The 20,859-nt window shown below is 42.2% G+C and overlaps 1 protein-coding gene across 1 annotated transcript in view; it reads left to right on the top strand.

The window, feature by feature from the left end:
- KIF13A (kinesin family member 13A) overlaps positions 1 to 20,859 on the top strand; it is a 2,301,375-nt gene that overhangs the window by 1,101,037 nt on the left and 1,179,479 nt on the right. Inside the window, exons 14-15 of the mRNA XM_044065730.1 lie at positions 2,860 to 2,992; positions 3,129 to 3,275. Of these exons, the coding sequence (XP_043921665.1) occupies positions 2,860 to 2,992; positions 3,129 to 3,275 (280 nt within the window). The remainder of the gene's footprint in view (positions 1 to 2,859; positions 2,993 to 3,128; positions 3,276 to 20,859) is intronic.

Consider the following 20,859-nt stretch of genomic DNA (forward strand, 5'->3'; position numbering starts at 1 on the left):
AGGATGCAAGAAAATTCATGCCAGATTCATCCTAAAGACATTGGGCCTCATGACAGCAGCGATCATACTAGTCCCCCTGGCTCGTTTTCATATGAGAATTCTTCAGTGGTTGCTTTTCACCCAGTGGTCATTTCTACAACTTCCAATGTCTCACATGATTATGATTACACCGATATGCAAAGACCAGCTTGCTTGGTGGATGGTTTCCCCAGCAGTACCCCAGGGCAGACCATTTGTTCTTCTTCCTTCAGTAGCCACAGTGACCACGGATGCCTCCCTGATCGGGTGGGGGGGGGGCACTTTCAGGGCAGAACAGTACAAGGCACATGGCAACCCCACGAGTACCATCTGCATATCAATGTCTTGGAGATGAGAGCTGTGGTTTTTAGCATTGCAAACTCTTCAGAACTCTCTTCCCACCGGGACCATTGCAATTCAGACAGACAATATGTCGGTAGTGTGGTACGTCAACAAGCAGGGCAGAACCAAGTCCTACTCCCTATGTCGAGAAGCACTCAGACTCTGGCAATGGGCGATCTCTTCCCAGCGGTTTCTGATAGCAACGCACATCCCTGGGAAGTCCAACGTTATAGCGGACAGGCTGAGCAGAGCAGAGAAATTCTCATGCCTCACGAGTGGTCTCTCAGTCAGATAGTGGCGGACCAAATCTTCCGCAAATGGGGTCAGCCTTGCTGCGACCTTTTCTCCACCCCCTTCAACAGCAAGTGCAACAGTTTCTTTTCTCTCCTCCCTCTTCCCGGATATCCTCCCAGAGACGCTCTAATCCACGATTGGCCTCAGGGACTTCTTTATGCATTCCCTTCATTTCCCCTGATTCCCAAACTTACACAGAAAGCTACCGCGCTGAGATGCAAGATGATCCTCATTGCCCCCTACTGGCCTCGACAAATTTGGTTTCCATTCCTGCATCATCACCTCCTGGAGCAGCCCTGGATCCTGGACCCAGTACCAGACCTCCTGATCCATCAGTCGGGCGGGCTGCACCAATTCCTGCAGTCTCTCAACCTCACTGCTTGGTTGCTCCACTTCCAACCTTAGCCAGGCTTCCGGCCATTTCCCAATCGGTGCATGAAATCATCTTATCTTTGCACAAATCTACCACCAGAAAAACTTATGCAAGTTTCTCTTGCTGGGCAGAGTCTAAAAACATAGATCCCTTTTCAGCCCCGGTCCACCACGTTTTAGATTTCTTAGCGGAACTTTTTCAGGCTGGGTCCTCTTCTGCCACCATTAGAGTTCAGTTAGCCACAATTTCAAATTTTATTACAGGCCTATCTGAAACTAGTATCATGTCCCATAAGCTTTGCAAAGCTTTTCTCAAAGGGACTACTTTGCTCAGGCCTCCAGTAAGAGATCCCCTGACTCCGTGGAATCTTAATTTGATCTTAGCTTTCCTAATATTTCCCCCCTTTGAACCCGCAGCTTCATGTTCCTTAAAGTTTCTTTCTTGGAAAACCCTCTTTCTTGTGGCAATTACCTCAGCCAGAAGAGTTTCCGAACTCCAGGCCCCTTGTGTTTGCCCTCCTTATTTAGTTTTCCATAATGACAAAGTTTCGCTCAGGACTAATCCCTCCTTCCTTCCTAAGGTACCTTCTGAGAGTAATCTGAATCGGTCAATTGATCTTCCGGTCTTCTTCCCAAATTATTCCAACAAAGCTGTGTACATAAGTTACATCAGTTGGATGTTCGTAGACAATTACGTTTCTACTTGCATAGGACTAAACAAATTAGAAAATCAGATCAGCTCTTCCTGTCCTATGCTGAAGGTAAACAAGGTCTACCAGTATCTAAAGTAACTCTATCTAGGTGGTTGACTTCTATTATTACTTTGATTTATCAATTGAGGAACAAACAGCTCCCTGTTAAACCAAAAGGCCACTCTACTAGGGCTTTAGCTACTTCTGTAGCTTTTCATGCAAGATTACCAATGGAAGCCATTTGTGCGGCAGCTACATGGGCCACTCCCCATACATTTATTTCTCATTATAAGTTGGATGTGGCCTCTAGGAGCAGAGCTGATTTTGGTTCCACTGTGCTGAAGAGTCTGTTCCGATGAGCCACCCAGGACTGAGGTGCTAGGGACGCTGTCCCAACCAGCAAGAATGAAGTCGAGATAGACAACTTAACATTAAGAAGTTATGTACCTACCATAACGTTCCATGTTAGTTGCCTTCTTCTCGCCTTTTTTCTTGTGTCCCACCCTCCATCCCCCTATCCTAACAGACCGAGAAGAGTTAGCTTCTGAGTTCCTTTTAGCTGGCTGAGTCTTATCTGGTTTGTTCCCTCAACCTTTTAGCTCTTTAGCTAAACATATGCTGTTAGGACAGGTGTCCTTATATTTGTGTGTAGTTAGGTCTACCAAATGAGATCTGGGGATCTAGCACCAGGCATTGTGGGATAGGGGGAGGCCTCGAGCCAGTAAATAGCTTTCGAGCTTTAGAAGATGGCCGAATCTGAGCCAAGGATTGGCTCCGAACCCAACCAGCAAGAAAGAAGGCGAGAAGAAGACAACTAACATGGAACGTTATGGTAGGTACATAACTTCTTATTAATCAAGTTATCCTTTTTCTGAGGGCTTACTTCTCCAAAGGATTAGCATTGTGAAAAAGCTCTGTAACAGTGATGGATTTTCAACCTTACATGGCATCTCTAAATAATAAACACCAGTGGTCTCTGAAGGGTTATTAGCAAGTGCTGCTGAGAGTATATGCAAGTAAAAGCTGCATTAACGTTTATGCTGACTTGTTTGTGCTTCTGTAATATTTTTAATTGTTTAAAAAAACGAAGCTAGCGTCTTATATTTATAATTTTCTGCTTGTTTTTGTGTATGATACATAGATGGAGTGAAGTTACTCGGAGGATTGAAATGTGGATAGCCATACAGGAATTAAATGAGATGGGAGAATACACAGCTGTGGAAGTGCACCAAGCAAAAGATGTCAACACAGGGGGCATCTTTCAGCTTAGACAGGTACCCTATGTGAAGGAGCCAGCTATTTAGAACTGTTTTTGTTACTGAGCCATTCAGGTTGGCACAAGCATAGTGTGTTATAATCTTGCTTCCCAAAGATCTAAGTTGGTACTTTCCATTTTGATTTGTTCTCTAGGGCCATTCCCGTCGTATCCACGTGACAGTGAAGCCTGTGCAACAGTCTGGGACACTGCCATTAATGGTGGAAGCTATTCTTTCCATCTCAATAGGCTGCATTACTGCCAGATCAACAAAGCTCCAAAGGGGCTTAGACAGCTACCAGGTATTTTCTGTCTTTTGTAATGTTACCAGATATTCTTAAGTCACTGAAATAATAATAATTCAGAATTTCTTGATTTAGCCTAAGTATCACTGTGAATAGTGCTTTAAAAGAATTACTAGAAATACTGATATCTACAGTGTTTTTGTGAGCATTAGATATCTGAAATGTTTTGTTTGGTATAAACACTTCAGTTTTTTAAATTATTTTGATTTCAGTAATAATGCTAATATATGGATTGGTTTTTGAGAGGTTCTGCAGCTGTAAGTAGTAGTTTAAAAATGTAATCTTAAAATTGTGATCCCAAATGCATTATTAAATTTCAGCAATGATTTGCATGCTTTTGTACTCTGATTTCTATCTTACTGATTATGTGAACAGTGCCTTTCTTAGAACCAGATGTCTAGATGTGTTATGTTGTCCTATCTTGCTTTCATTCTTACTTGGATGGGTTTCGGAGCCGATCCTCTGCTCCGACTCAGCCAAATACACAGTTGGAAGTCTCAAACTTGGCTCGTGGCAGGTAGGTATCCCATGATGCAGTGGTGCAACTCCCCAGATCTCGTTTGCTGCTTTACAAGGTTGGATGTGCTCTTCTTGGCCATGGCTAAGTTTTTGTCTTTTTTCACTTAGCTTAAAATTTTAGGATTTTTTACATTTATAGTGTTTTTGTAGGTATAAGATAGATAGATTTAGCGTGTAGCTTACTGCATCTCTTTCTGCTGTTGGTTGCTGTTGTTTGGCCGTCGTTTTTTTCGCAGGCCTTATTGTATCCCTTAGTTTATTGTAGTGGTGTATTGTTTAGTATACTCTTGCAATTAGTTAGTTGGTCATTTAGCTCATTTAAATTAGAGAGCTAATCGCCCATTTTAGTTAGAGGGCTGGTAGTATTAGTGTCTGCGTTCTTCCTTGGTATCTAGGTCCGTTTAATTTAGAGGGCCTAGTGCTCGCCTTTTTGTCAGAGTTAGTTTTTTAATTTATCTTACTGTTAGATGTGCAGTGTTTATTAGATTAGAGTGTGTTATATATCAGTGATGTTCTTCGTCTCACATTGCTGCAGTCATAACCTGTGGGTAGTCCGCTGTCCTCGGTCGGCCTGAATACCAAAGTGTTAGGCTGGCGTCGGTCATGGTCGCTCAGAGCTGACGTCAGTACGCAGTAGTACTTAAGCGCATGACCGACGCCATATCCTCAGTCTTTCTTGCCGCATGGTCCGAAGCAGAAGCAGCGTTTGCAAGTGCCGTTCGGCGTTCTGAAATTTTCAATTTTCAAGTTTCAGACCGAAGACCAAGTTGGGCTAAGTACCCCGTTGGGGAATATTTTTGTCTTTTCTTGCCTCAGTTAATCCGGACTCAGTGCCTAATTTGAGTTTTACACTACAGTACCTTACTGAATTACTAGACAAGGGTTTGTCTTTTTCCTCCGTGAAAGTTCATGCTGCAGCCATTTCTGCTCACTATGATTGTGACCCTCCTTTATTTTCTCACCCTTTGTTTAAACAATTTCTTAGAGGGGCAAAAAACATAAGACCCCCACGTAGAGCTCCTACTCCTTCCTGGGATCTCAATTTTGTGTTGGAAAAGCTTACTTTACCTCCTTTTGAACCTGCAGCTACGTCTGAGTTGAAGTTCTTTTCTTGGAAGACTGCTTTTTGTTGGCCATTACTTCTGCTAGGAGGGTATCTGAATTACAGGCTCTCATGGCAGTTGAACCCTTCCTGATATTCCATAAGGATAGGGTGTCCTTAGCATACTAACCCTACTTTTATGCCTAAAGTTATTTCTAATGTGGCCTTAAACCAGTCTATTCATTTACCTACTTTTTATGCTGATCCCCAAAATAAAGGGAAAAGTCTTGCATTCTTGGGATATTCACAGGCAGTTACGCTATTATTTGAGCAGAACTAAAGAGTTCAGGCAGACTCAACAGTTATTTATTTCTTTTGCTTTGGGTTCACAGGGGAAAGCTGTTTCAAAGCAAACTATTTCTAAGTGGATTGGCCATTGTATTGCCTTTTGTTATTCTCATCATGGAAAGGATGTTCCTGCTGGGATCAGACCTCATTCCATTAGGGCTACTGCCACATCTACTGCCTTTTTAAGGGGGGTAGCTACTAAGGATATTTTGGAGGCAGCTACTTGGAGTTCAGTGCACACTTTTACTAAACATTACCATCTCCCTCTTTATTCCAAGTCTAGGGCTGGGTTTGCCACTGCAGTTTTACAGGGCATGTTAGCAGCTCCTAATGCTTTTTAGTTTGCCAGCCTCCCTTTACCTTTGCTTTGGGATTCTACCCACAGGTTATGACTGCAGCAGTGTGAGACGAAGAACATAGTACAGTTTTGTACCTACCATAAATGTAGATGTTCAAGGATCCACATTGCTGCAGTCCAATTTTCCCTCCCCTCTATAGTTTGGGGTTGCTGTGTGACTTTTGGGATAATTATTATTTTCTCTATGTTGGTTGTTGGGTATTTTCTATTTTGGCTATGGCCTTTCCTTTTTAGGCCTTCTGACATCTGGGGCAAGAAAGACTGAGGATATGGCGTCGGTCATGCGCTTAAGTACTACTGCGTACTGACGTCAGCTCTGAGCGACCATGACCGACGCCAGCCTAACCCTTTGGTATTCAGGCCGACCGAGGACAACGGACTACCCACAGGTTATGACTGCAGCAATGTGGATCCTCGAACATCTACATTTATGGTAGGTACAAAACTGTACTTTCTGAGTTAGTTGCCTTTGTAATCCTTTTGGAAACTTTTCTTCTATCATGTCTAAAGACTCTAGGGAGAGAGAGCATAAGCCTTCGGTCTTTAAAAAATGTCAGAAGTGTACGCAGAAAATGTCAGTTACAGATGGACATGTCATTTGCATATACTGTCTAGAGGCTATTTATTTACAGGAGGATTGTACTTTCTGCCACTCCTTTAGTGCACGCGTATTACAGGAGAGGAGAAACAAATTGATTCTCAAGGGACTCTTAAAGCCAACCTTTGAGGAAGCTGTGCAGAGTGCTTTTTCTTCATCATCCTCTTTTTTTAAAGAATGATAAACCATCCAAAAGGCCATCACCTGTCTCTCTGGCTCAGTCTGAGTCTCCAGAAAAATTGTCAAAACTTTCTAAATCATCTGGCTCCTCGGCTCCACATCCCTTGGAAACGACGGAGATCATCATTATTAACAAGCTTGGTTCTTCAGCCCCAAGGTCTTCAGAACCATTCCATTGACATTCCACCTGTCTCCCTACTTTGAGATCTCCCATTTTGGAGAGATCTCGTTCTCCTTCTCTGTCCTCCAGGTCCACTAGGAGCCTATCTGATGATGACGTGGAGCTGGTGGTGTGCAGACTCCTGAAGTCGCCGGCATTAGCCAAGTTGTTCTCGGTTCCGACCTGTCAAGTCTTGGAGACTCCCAAGAGTCTTGCATCCACTCTTGTTCATCCTCTGAGCCAACCTGGATCCTTGGAGCTGGAGTGCCTGGTACCACATACTGTAGAACCGTCGGTTCCGAGACCTCCTTTGGAGATTACGGAACCAATATCTGATCCGACTCTCTCAGCGCCATCTGGAGTGTCTGGGAGCCAAGGTTCTCCGGCTGGCCCCGGGGGGGGGGGGGGTGCTCGGGCCCAAACTTCTTCGGCTCAGAGTCTACCTCTTGGTGTGTTGGCTCGGGTGAGCTCGGCTCCCACATCGGCCTCGGAGCCAGGGGAGTCTTCCATTTCCTCGGAGCTGGGGACATCCTCAGAACCGGTGGGATCTGCTTTCGAGCAGATGTGTGCTGTCCCCCTCTACAGCTTTACATAGGGATACCGGCATTCATCCCCTCCAAGGCACTGGCTACTGTCTTGGCACCACCCCATCCACAGGACAGCAGAGAATCCAGAGCTTTAGGATCCCCCATTGGGTGAACCCCTCTCTTCCAAGGCCTTCCCAGAATACCCTTCTGAGGAGCCCCTCGGAAGAGAACTTGCAAGAGGAAGCATATAGACTCCCCTTATGAGTCCGTCACCTCAGATACTGACCTCGAGGAGTCAGAAGGGTCCCCATGGTCGTCCTCTTATGATATCTCATTTGCAGATATCCTGGAGATCCTAAAGCAGAGAGGTGGCTGGAAAACCATCACCCCTTCTGATGAGGAGTCTGCGTACCTGAAGGCCTTTGGATCTCAAACTTCAGCCTCCTGGGTGTCTCCAGCTTTTGATGAGCTAATTCACTTGGTCAGTCGAAAGGCTTGGGAGTCACCTGACACTATGAAGCCAGTCCCTCGGAGGCCAAAAAAGTTTCTGTTAGTCCCTACCGGAAAAGATTTTCTCACAAAGGATTTACCTGTAGATGCTATGGTGGTGGTGGCAGCCGCCAAGAAGTAACTTTCTTAGACATCCTCATCTCTTCATCCTTCGAACAAAGATTCTCGAATGATGGACAGATATGGGAAGTGTATTTTCATCAGCAACCTTTACACTCTGATTGCTGAAGTACTTCACTCACTTTACAAGGCTACAAATAGATCTCATGAAAGAGCTAGGAGGTACTCTACAAGGTTCATTAACTGTGGGGGTGAATGAGAAAGTCTCCTCCCAGCTGTCCACTTTAAATTCTATCGTTAACTCCTCCATGAAACTGATATCTTATGCAGCAGTTGGGAGTGAGCAGGGCAAGTGGGTTCAGGGGTTTCCTTGAGAAGACACTCCTGGATGTGCTTGTGTAATTTTGCAGAGCCCTTTGACTACCTTTACTAACTCCCCCTGTGATGGATGTTGTTCGTGTTTCACTGTTGCAGTCATTACATTTGGGTAATCCTGCTGGCAGGTTGCCCTCAGTCGGCACGAATTCCAAAGTCTTGGGTCCTGCGTCGGCTGTCGTCACCCCTTCCCTGACGTCAGGTCGTCAAGGGTATAAAAGCAGCAGCAGATGCCATTTTCTTTAGTCTTTCTTGCCGCGCGGTGCCCGAAGCAGAAGAAGTTCACAAGTGCCGGTCGGTCGACTCCTGAGATTTTCGAGTTTGAATTTCAGATATAAAGTCTTCTTTAAAGCTAAGTACCCCGTTGGGGAAACTTTTTTTCTTGCTCCAGAACCGATGTCAGAAAAAGTTAATAATTGTATTTCTTGTGGGAAGCAAATACCTCATAAGGATTTTCATTCTTACTGTATTCCTTCCTAGGCCCTGATCATAACTTTCTGGGTTGTCGGTTTTGTGCTAGATTTAACCAACGCACTAAGCGTCAGTATGATTTTGCTTTAAACTACTTTGGAAGCAGGTTTAATTATCCAGAAATGTCATCGGAAAGCCATCCGATTACCGGAGTTCACAAAAAATGCAAAGAAAAAGAAAGACAGTCGAGGCCCAAAACCGACAACGAAGCTTCTCCTAAGCCAGTCGCCGGTTCTCAGTGAAGCGCATTCACAGCCCCCGATGACCGCTACTTTAGAGTCGCAGGCCGCTACTGACTCCCACGTGGAGTCAGCCATGCCACTGTAAACTCAAGGTATTGGATCCTCGGACGCTAATCCTTCAGATGGGTCCGGAGCCACTGAGCAGGCACCGGCTTCTGAGGGTGTATTCAGACCCAAACATCTATACATTAAACCGACTTCAAAGGCAAAGACTAAAGCACCTTCAAAGACAAAGAAGCAAACTCAAGAGCCACGTGGACAGGCCTCCATGCCGAAAAAACAGGTGCTCAAAATGGCCGAAGACTTGATTACCTTGATCAGGGGGTTCCCATCCCCCTCCTGATAAGCGGCTTAGGCAAGAGACTAACTATGACTCTTCAGATCATGTTTCCATTTCTTCTGATTCCCCTTCTGATCAGGAATATTCTTCCCCCCCAACGAGAATTCTGATGCTGAAGACTCCATAACTTCAGCTTCTCCTCCTGAGGACTATTCTTTTGGGGAAACTTTACATACAAAGAGGGAGCATTTCCACTGTGAGAGCCAAGATTTTTCAGAATCTAAAAAGAGGCTCAGGGATTTCTTGTTACTACCTCGGCACAAGCCACTAGCCATCCCTCCTGTGTTAGACATTGTAGATGATGTGTTTTCGGAGTCTAGCCTTACCCCTGACTTTTTCCTCCAGCTCCTGTTAAGCCTGACAGATATTACAGGGTTCCTGACTGACATAAATTCCTTTTTAAAAGCCCTGCTGTAGACCCAGAAACTATTTCTCAGGGTCCCAAGGGAGTTAAGGCTTCCGCTGCAAAAAACCCTACCTCTTCTGACAGGGATTCTAGGGCACTGGATAGATGGGGAAAAAAGGTTTACACATCTGCTACCTTGGCTATAAGGGCCTTAAACGGTCAGTTTCATATGCTCAAATATCAGAAACATCTCATGGCATTGCTTAAACAGAAAATGTTGTTAAACTCTGAATGTGCAGAAAACAAGGAAATGCAGGATATATTGTATGCATCTGAACAAGTTGGAAAGCATACGTTGCAATGTGGGTTTGATTCTTTAGAGGCCTCCTGCAGGGCTACAGTTGCAGGTTCTGTAATTAGAAGGCATGCTTGGTTAAAGGAACAAAATCTGCCCGATCATGTTAAAGTTAAATTATTAGATGCACCTTTACAGCATGATACTTTGTTTGGTGTTGAGACAGAAGAGGTGTTAAAGAAAATGGAGGACAAGGCTAAATTTATGCAAACTGTCAAATATTTCTTACAAGTACAGCCGTCTAGGTTTAGTAGACACTGGCCAACAAAGAATTGGTCCTTTCCTGTGTCAGACAGTCCTCAAAGGGACAGTCCCAGACGCCCTAGAGGCAGATCCCAGGCGCAAGGTTCATACAGGTCAAAGCAATGGGGTGCTTCTACCTCCAAAAGTGGAGAAGACAAATCACAACCTTACAGGAAACAGTCCCAATGACTTCCCCCTGCCTGCACCAAGCACTTATTTCCTGGCTGCACCCTTAGGGGGAAATTAGCACTTTTTTCTCAAAATTGGCGCATTATAACCCAGGACAAGTGGGTTCTAAATATCATGTTGCAAGGCTACAAGTTCCATTTCCGTACCCTGCCAAAGGGAAACGGCTGGCCAGATCTGCCAAATAAATCAATGGGCAGAGGCACAAAAACAAGTCTCATCCCTCATGAACATGAGGGCCATTCAGCAAGTGCCAGAGCAAGAGCGGAGACGAGGATTTTACTCAAGACTGTTCTTGGTACCCAGAAACGACAAGACCTGGAGGCCAGTACTGGACCTATCGATTCTGAAAACATTCCTAGATATACCAAAATTCAAAATGTTGACTTTGCAGCAGCTTCTGCCCATGCTGGGCAAGAACGCTTGGCTTGTAACTTTAGACCTAAAAGAGGCATACCTGCATGTCCCAATCAGACAAATTTGCAGGAGAGAGAGACACGAAGGAAAATAGAAGTCCACAGGTCGCAAATTACAATTCCACAAACGTGTATTAGTAAGCGTTTTCATGCACGGCAAATACATGCACTTCTTCAGACATTTAAACTGACAAAAACTAAAGCTTTAAATCACATCAACTTATAACGTTACAGCTAGCAATTCTCCTGTCAATAATCAGAACCAACCGGGCGTATTTGCAAACCGTCCCTTGGGTTTGCCTGTATTGCAGGACTTCATCAAATTACCCAATATTTTTAACGGCTCGGATATGGTGAATTGCTCTCAAAATGGTATACAATCTGCATTAAATAACAATATTGTTCTACGCTTGAAAGAATTTGATTTTAAATTATTAAAATACAAAAAGTTGCAAACTGAAATATTGTACCTTAGGGAATGTATCAGGCTTCGTATAATTCCCAAAGGTTTGCGACAGTGCAAATATCCATCAGGGGTGGTCAAAAATTCTGAATTCCACCACCAACTCATACAATTATTTGATAAGCAAGGCATTGATTTTTTGGAACTATTAGTTCAACAGTATGACAAACAGATGCTTGAACTACAGCAACAACTGGAGTCCTTAGACAATGCAATTGTAGTGGATCCTGATTTTGATTATTACCAATACGATTATAAAAGAACTTTTTCAAGCATTGAGTCTTTGTTATTGAAAATCATGGACACTAAACATCGTAAACTCAACAAGAGATAAGCTCGCATATCAACAACATCGAGCTTACCCTGATCCACCACAGACATATAATCAGGAAGCTATGGGATCTTCAGTTACCTTAGAAACCAGTCTAACAACTTTGTCTCCCCCTGATGACATCACATCTCATCTCCACCACAAGTGCGTAATATTCCAACGGACAACGAGTTACGGCGAAGTGATCGTATTAAGAATAGGAATTACAATCAAACAAATGTCAATAATACCAATAATAACAAGGGTTTTCACAAGGGGAATGCTCAAGTGACATCCAATGTACGTTATCCGAAAAAAACGTAGCGCCAACAACGCAGGAAGAACAATCGGCGCAGGAGGTAACGGAGATGGACATTTTGGACAATTTAACAATACTTCATAGTACTCATGGTGATTTTAATGTCTATAATTTTTCATCCATGAGTATCCCTCTTGATATGGTTGAATTTATGACAAAAGGGTTAAATTTTGTCCCTAACATGAAGCCCAATTTGGGCCGTTTGTTATGCGATTTGAAAGTTTTTGTCCGTAAGTTAAATTTAAGTATCATGTTTAACAATTGTAATTATTCTTCTACAAGTGAACATGTGACAAGCACTTTCAACCCTCCGTTAGACAGCAATTTAGCTTTATTTGAGAAAATGACAGCAATTCATTTTAGATTTTTTGGTAGCCCATTATCATTGTAATTTGGGCATTGAACAGAATAATATCTCTTCGGCACAAAGGGAGTTTATTGAATATATTAAAGCCCATAACATCAGGGTAATGCAACCTGACAAAGGAGGAGGGGCAGTTTTTATGGATGAGGTTGATTATTCTAATAGGATGTATAAAATGTTATTAACATCCAATTATGCTAAAGTATCATTAAATGAGTTTAATCAAGCTTATCAGAGTATTAAGTCACAGCTAAATGATGTATTCATTGATGCTAGTACATCCATTGATACTTTTCATTATTTAAACATGCAGGCTCCTCTAACACCAGTTATTTTCGGGGTCCCCAAATTACACAAGAATATGCAGGATCCTCCTTTGCGACCAATTGTTGATGGGCGCAAATCTATTACATACGCTTGTGCAAAGTGGGTTGACTCCAGACTGAAAGAGGTATTAAAAATGGAAAGCCAGATCTGCCGTGACTCATGGTATGTGTTGGAACATCTAAATAAAATTCCCTTTGACGCTTCTTATGCGTTTCTCACTGTGGATATAAAGGATTTATACATTGTTATTCCACAAAGTGTAGGTTTGGAATGGGTTAGGGAATTTTTACTTTTAAAACGAATTCCAGGTCAAGACATCGACTTGATTCTATCTCTACTTGACATAGTTCTTGCCAATAATTATTTTATGTTCAAAGGTGACCTATTTTTGCAGAAGTCAGGTATTGCCATGGGCTCCCCATGTGGTGGCAGCTTTGCCAACTCGGTCATGGCATTCTGGGAACGTTCTTACTTATTTCCACATCAATTTTTTTAAAGACATTGTCGTATGGTACACGCATTACCAGGACGACATGTTCTTTATTATTAAAGGCAACTATGAAGAGGCTCAAAAATTGGTAACGCTTATGTCCACTTTTACGTCTTTTCTAGAATTTACATTTTGTTTTAACAACGTAACAATTAATTTTCCGGATATACTTTTGACCAAAGATGTGGTCAATTATAGATTCAGAACTGCCATATATCGTAAACCTTTTTATAGTAATTCCTTTTTGCATTTTGGAAGCAATCATCCTTTCTTTCAGAAAAGAGGTGTGGTTAAGGGCCAGTTGGTTAGAGCTTCAAGGATGTGTTCGCACGATGATGATTTTAACATAGAATGTAATCTTTTATTCAATATGTTTGTTAATTGTGGATATCCTGTAGCCTTGGTTAAGTCTTTAATCAACGAGGTAGCATCCAAGAGAACACGGAGATTTTTAGGTCCGATCTTGACTGCTGGGTATGTTCTGGTCAACGACATTGATTTGGATATTGTTTCAACTTCTCAACATGACTTACGAACAATAGCAGATAATAGTAGATATAATACTAGTTTCACGACGCAATTTAATGGTATCTCACAAGATGTACGACGCATCCTATATTCCAATTGGGGCCTTATTATGCAGGAAGGAGCATTAATGAAAGTACTTGGACCTAAACCTTTGATCACTTTTAAAAAAGGATCTAATTTGAAAAAAATTATTTGAGGTCCCGTACAAAAAACATAAAAATACAAAAGGAATGTTCAAATGTGGCCGATGTAAATATTGTAAATACATATCGACGGGCCCTTTTTTTGACATCAATGGTTTTCAGTATTCCATTGATGACAAATATAATTGTGAAAGCCAAGGTATTATTTTTATACTATATACAAGATTTACATATACTATATATATATATATATATATATATATATATATATATATATATATATATATTACTATATGCACTTTATATTTATTTATTTACATATTTATATATTTTTATATTTACACACTTGAATAGGCAATAAGGAAGCTGTTAAAATTATGTATTTTAAGGATGGTTTTTAATGTATTTTATGTATTTTATGTATACATTTATTTATTATAAGAATAGGTATAAATATTCAAGGGTAGAAATGTTAGTGTGGAAGCTCATTGTTATGTAATCTCCTTTTCATATAATACATATCATACACATATATAAAAAGTTATGTTTTGGAACGGAGATTTGCAACACTAAGAAGATCTTGAATAATGTATGAAATACTCATGAATATTCATGAGTAAGTGAAGCTGATTGGTTATTTTAAATTGTGAAAGATCAGCTTTTATTGGTAAATTACTTCAATTGTAAAGGAATTAAGGTATTTAAATGTTATTAGCACAACTTCCTAGTATCTGATGAAGTCCCACATAGTGAGACGAAAACGCAATTGTTATCTGTGTTAGAAGAGCGTTTATTTATTTTTTTATTTTTCTTTTGTGTGGTCTGCTTAATAAACTGTGGAATTTATCCATTTGGCTGGCTGGAGGTACTTTCGAGCACTTAGCATCACAAACATTGGTATTTCTTGGTTGTTTCGCTGTGGATGCTTTTGCACTACTACGTTTTCAAAGTCAAGGTATTGTTTACATGGCTAAATGTGAATTGTGCCTGTATTTTACTTTGGTAAAACTGAACGTCAACTCAAACAACGCATATATGAACATTTATATGCTATATCCAGACGCGTTCAGACGAACGCATTGGCAAGACATATTATTGAGTTTAATACACATAGTTTTTTATTTGTGGTGGTGCAAAGTGTCCCTAAAAACCCTATGGGAGGTCCTTGGCATCTTGGATTAGAGGAACAAGAACTGTTATGGCAATTACGTACTAATGCACATGTATACCCAGGAATTAATGACATCTGTTCCATCAAATGTTTGCTCAGATTAAGAGCTTTGGAACATTGATGGTTACATTTTCATATGTAGTGATATGTATATATATATATATATATATATATATATATATATATATATATATATATATATATATATATATTTATTTATTTATATATTATGTTCATGCATAGTGAATGCATTGGTTATGATCTATATGTTTACAACATATATTATATATAGATTATGTTTTCCAGTTGATGCATAAGAGTGTGTAGTTTTATTTTTAAAAAAAAAAAAAAACTAAAAAATATTATAAATAAAAAATAATAGTGTTGAATTTAAAGTAACAGAACATAGGTTTTTAAATTTTTTAGTGATGCCTCTGGTATTATACTTCTTTTACTTTATTTTACTTAACTGGAGTAGGTTCAATTATTTAATTAATTGTTTAATGGTGCTAACGTTTTTGTAACGTCATAAGTTGATGTGATTTAAAGCTTTAGTATTTGTCAGTTTAAATGTCTGAAGAAGTGCATGTATTTGCCGTGCATGAAAGCGCTTACTAATAAACGTTTGTGGAATTGTTATTTGCGACCTGTGGACTTCTATTTTCCGTCATGTTTCTCAAGTCTTTGGTTGTGTTTTTTACAAATATGCAGAAGATACCTCAGATACAAGGCTGGCTCAATGCATTACCAATTCTCTGCACTGCCCTTTGGCTTATCTACTGCACCCAGGGTCTTTACAAAGTGCCTGGCACCAGTAATTGCTTACTGCAGACTAAAAGGAATACAAATATATCCTTACTTGGATGACTGTCTCATTCAAGCAGAGAACAAGGACATGCTTCTACAGCATCTGGCGTTTGTGAAAAAACGTCTGACATGCTTAGGGTACACAGTCAACGAAAAGAAATCAAAACTAGTACCCTCTCAAGAGATAATATTCTGGGTGCAAGCTTAAATACAACTGCCCAGATGGCTTATCTCATGCCAGACAAAGGCAACTGACTACCTATTTCAAAATGTTAGCTACAAAGGCCCAGTTATCTGCAAGAAAAATTCTGCAGGCTTTGGGCTTCATGGCATCCTGCATCCTACTCAATCCATATTCAAGACTGCATATAAGGAAACTTCAATGGTACCTAGAAAGTGTTTGGACTCAACATTGCCACAGCCTGGAAACTATAATTACTTTCATTCCCTGCCTGCAACAGGAGTTTCGATGGTGGGCGAAGGCTTGTCACCAAAACAAGGGACAGCCATTCACATTACCCCCAGCCAGGCAGACACTAACAACGGATGCATCAGATTATGCCTGGGGGGTCCACATGGCAGGAAGATGCATTCAGGGAACATGGCCCTCAAACCAAATGCATTTACATATCAATCAATAAGAGATGCTAGCTGTTCAGAATGCCCTGCCAGCCTTCAAGGACCTACTTCATCCCGGACAACTACTGATAAGGACAGACAACACCACGGTCATGTGGTATATAAACAAGCAGGGGGGCACACATTCTTACCTCCTTTGCAGACTAGCCATGAATTTGTGGGACACAGCATTGACTTACCAAGTACATCTGCAGGCACAATTCCTGCCAGGAAGGAAAAATACTCTGGCAGACAACCTAAGCAGAAACCTCATGGATCCCCACAAGTTGCAGCTGGATCCACAAGTCTTCAGCAGAATAACAAGGAAATGGGGATGCCTGGACATAGATCTATTTGCCTCCCCTCACAACTAACAATTAAAGAGATTCTGCACAAGGATTTATCATGGACAAGCATGGAAAGTGGACGCCCTATCCTTCAGCTGGAAAAACCTATCAGTATATGCCTTTCCCCCTCTGCCTCTCCTCACCAAGGTACTCATAAAGGTCAGACAGGAGAAGCCAAAGATGATACTGATTGCACCAGACTGCCCCCCCCCCCCCAGCACTGGTACCCAATATTAAGAAGCTTGTCTCAATGCCCATCTTGGACCTTACCTCAAGTACCGCATCTACTGTCCCAGCAAAACAATCAGATCCTGTATAGCCAACTCAGGACTTTAAACCTGGCAGCAGGGCAGATAATGTAGTCATACAAAACACACATCTCAGCAAAGCTGTGATGGATGTCATTTTGGAAGCCAGAAGGCCTAGTACTAGAAAATCTTGTGCTGGAAAATGGAAGAGATTATGTGCCTGGAACCAGGCACAAGGAACAGATACAGCTGTGCCAACTATTCCTCAGATTTTACAATACTTAACTGAGATGCTGGACAAAGGCCTATCTTTCTCATCTATTAAAATTCATGCCTCTGCCATTTCGGCTCATTACAATACAGAGCCACCAATCTTTTCTCATCCCTTATTAAAACAGTACCTCAGAGGAGCCAAAACTTTAAGGCCTCCAAGGAGATTACCAATGCCTGCATGAGACCTCAACTCTGTCTTGGAAAAACTCACCCTGCCTCCTTTTGAGCCAGCTGCTACTGCTGATATAAAGTTTTTATCTGGGAAAACAGCTCTGCTCCTAGCAATAACTTCTGCAAGATGAGTTTCAGAGCTACAGGCACTCAGGGCTGTGGAACCTTTCATCATTTTTTATCCGGACAGGGTCTCCCTGAGGACAAACCCAACATCTATTTCTAAAGTGGTGTCCAGTGTGGCTCTTAACCAAACCATTCATCTGCCAACTTTTTATCCAAATCCACAGAACAAGGGGGAAAGAATTCTGCATTCTTTGGATGTACACAGACAGCTTAGATTCTACTTAAACAGAACCAAAGTTTTCCGAAAGACAGAGCAATTACTAGTGGCATATGCTGCAGGATCACAAGGAAAGGCTATCTCAAAGCAGACTATTTCAAAGTGGATAGGCCACTGCATTCGTTTCTGCTACTTATACCATGGCAAGCCAGTGCCTAAGGGCATTAGGCCACATTCCATCAGAGCTGCAGCCACTTCCGCAGCCTTTCTCAGGGGAGTACCAACTAAAGACATTTTAGAAGCAGCTACTTGGAGTTCAGTGCACACCTTTACAAAGCACTATCATCTGCCGCTCTACTCTAAATCCAGGGCAGGCTTTGCCACTGCAGTTCTGCAGGGTCTCATAGCCGCTCCTAATGCAGTTTAGCTCCAGGCTCCCAACCATTGCTTTGGGAATCTACCCAAATGTAATGACTGCAACAGTGAAACACGAAGAACATAGTACAGTTGTGTATATTTACCATAAATGTAGATGTTCGAGTGTATTCATTGTTGCATCCAAGTTACCCACCCGCCATCCCCCCATTTTCTTCTGATGGAACCTATCTTTCCTTCTTTGATTTATACAACCTATGTCGTGTATTTGCTTGTGGATGAAGGTAAAGTTTATATTGCTGCATTTAATTTTTTATATACATATACATTTTGGCTACCCTTTTAGGGGGCACCTGACATCTGGGGCAAGAAAAACTAAAGAAAATGGCATCAGCTGCGTCTTTTATACCCCGGACGACCTGACATCAGGGAAGGGGTGACGACAGCCAACGCAGGACCCAAGACTTTGGAATTCGGGCTGACTGAGGGCAACCTGTCAGCAGGATTACCCAAATGTAATGACTGCAACAGTGAATACACTCAAACATCTACATTAATGGTAAGTGTACACAACTGTACTTTCCTCACTCTTTGGACCCAAAGTAAAAGGCACATTCACCAGATGCGAGCAGGAAGGGAAAACTCTCTCTCTGCCGTTGGAGTACGTTTTTCCATACCTTCAAGACCTTACCCTAAAGGTCAGAAGAGTGGGAAATTGTGGTTCAAAAGATTCCAGGGAGCTTTCCAAGATGCCCGAGGTGAATCCCTTCCCCAGGAGCAGAGGGGGAGGTAAGAGTGGTAGACACCATCCTAGAGGCAGAGGGGGGTCCGGAAAACTAGGGTAACCGTGATTCCATTCCCAGACGTTCCTATCAGCGCTTCTGAAAGGTCGTCTGCCTGCTCTACTCTGGAGGCATTCGGAGACCGTTTGTCTTTGTACCCAGAAGCCTGGGCAAACTATCACAAGAGACAAGTGGGTACAAAACATAATATCCAGGGGATATTCCTTTTGCAACCTGGTCTCACAAATCAGAACAATCCTGGATGTTCCACTCAATCTAAGGGAGAAAACAACTATAGAAATCCAAAAGTTGCAGGACAAGAGAGTCATCCAGGAAGTCTCCGCAGACCAAACAGGATTCAGAACTTGCTAAAGATTCTTTTTGGTGCCAAAAAGAACAGGGGACTGGAGACCCATATTGGATCTCGGCAAGTTAAACAGATCTGTCAAAAAGTCAAAGTTCCGATTGGTGACACTGCAGTCAGTACTTCCCTTCTTAGGGAAAGGCGATTGGATGTGCTCAATAGACCTCCAAGATGCGTACTACCACATAAAGATGGAGAGAGCATCGAGGGGTCACTTATGCTTCTGGCTGGGAGCCAGTCATTATCAGTTCCGAGCTGTGTCCTTTGGTCTCACTGCAGCCCCCAGAGTATTCACCAAATGCATGGCAGTAGTCACGGCTCATTTGAGGCGTCGTGAGATTCCATGTATTTCCATATTTGGACGACTGGCTCCTAAGTGCCACCACATGGCATCTACTCCAGCAGGCCAGAGATTTGAACTTGGAAATTAGTGCTCAGTTTGGCATAACAGTCAACTTACAAAAATCTGCCTTGTTGCCGTTGTCAACATATTACCTTCATAGGTGCAAACCTAGACACTGTTTCCATGATGGCACATCTTCCAGCCGACAGAATTTCAGCCCACAGGCAGCAAATGCTTCACCTTCTTCCCAAGGACAAGGTAAAGGCAAAAGTAGTTCTGAAACTCCTAGGGACAATGGCTTCGACCATAACATTAGTTCCTCTCGCCAGAATGCATATGAGAATATTTCAGTGACTCCTGTTCTCCCAATGGTCACTTCAAGAACTTCTGATGTCCCACCTAATGAGCATAGTGGAGTCATGCAAAAAGGACGTACGGTGGTGGATCCAGTCCAACCATGTGACCATCGGGAGACCCTTTATTCCATGACAACCTGTTGCTACAGTGACAACGGATGCTTCCCAGATAGGGTTGGGGGGCATTATCTGGGAAGGAACGGTCCAAGGTATATGGCAGGAGCACGAGGCCCACTTGAATGTCAGTGTTCTAATGATGGGAGCAATGCTTCTGGTGTTCCAAGCACTATATGACTCTCTTCCACTAGGGATGATTGCTATGCAGTCAGACAATATGTTGGTGGTTTAGTACATAAACAAGGAGGAACCAAATCATACCCACTTTGTCATGAGGCCCTGAGAATGTGGCAAGGGCAATTTCTTAGTAGCAACACACATCCCGGAGAAATCCAATGTGATATCTGACAAGCTCAGCAGGGCAATATCGATGCTTCACAAGTGGTCTCTGAACCAGAACATAGCGGAAGAGATCTTCTGGAAATGGGGTCAGCCTTACTGTGATCTTTTCGCCACTCCCATGAATGCCAGGTGCAGCAGCTACTTTGCCCTAATTCCCCCGCCTAGTGAGACACTCAGAGATGCACTTGTTCACGATTGGCCCTCAGGACTTCTTTATGCCTTTCCTCCGTTTTCCCTCATACCCAAAGTTATCCAGAAAGCAAAATCCTTGGGAAGCAGGATGATTCTCATTGCCCCACATTGGCCTCGACAGATTTGGTTCCCCTTCCTTTGGTCTCGTCTTCAGGAGAAGCGTTGCATTCTGGACCCAGTTCCAGACCAGCTGACACATATGTCAGGTGCACTTCATCGTTCTCTCCACACCCTCAGCTTGACAGCATGGCTGCTCCACTTCCCAATTTAGTCAGGCTTCAAAATGTTACTCTAGCAGTCAAACACATACTGATGTCTTCTCATAAAGTTTCTACTAGAAGACGATATACTAGCAAGTGGAAAAGATTTTCTCACTGGGCTCAAAATAGAAACATTGACCCTTTTTCTGTGTCTATTCAATCCATTCTAGAATTTCTGGTGGAACTCTTTCAGCAAGGTGCTGCTGCAGCAACTATTAAGAGTCCAGCTGGCTGCAATTTCAATTTTCCACATTTTTGACCATTTTCCTAATTTAATGTCACACAGGTTGTGTAAAGCATTTTTAAAAGGCA

The sequence above is a fragment of the Protopterus annectens genome, chromosome 3.part0 (genome assembly GCF_019279795.1).
Source record: "Protopterus annectens isolate FY-2018-M chromosome 3.part0, PAN1.0, whole genome shotgun sequence".
NCBI lineage: Eukaryota > Metazoa > Chordata > Ceratodontiformes > Protopteridae > Protopterus > Protopterus annectens.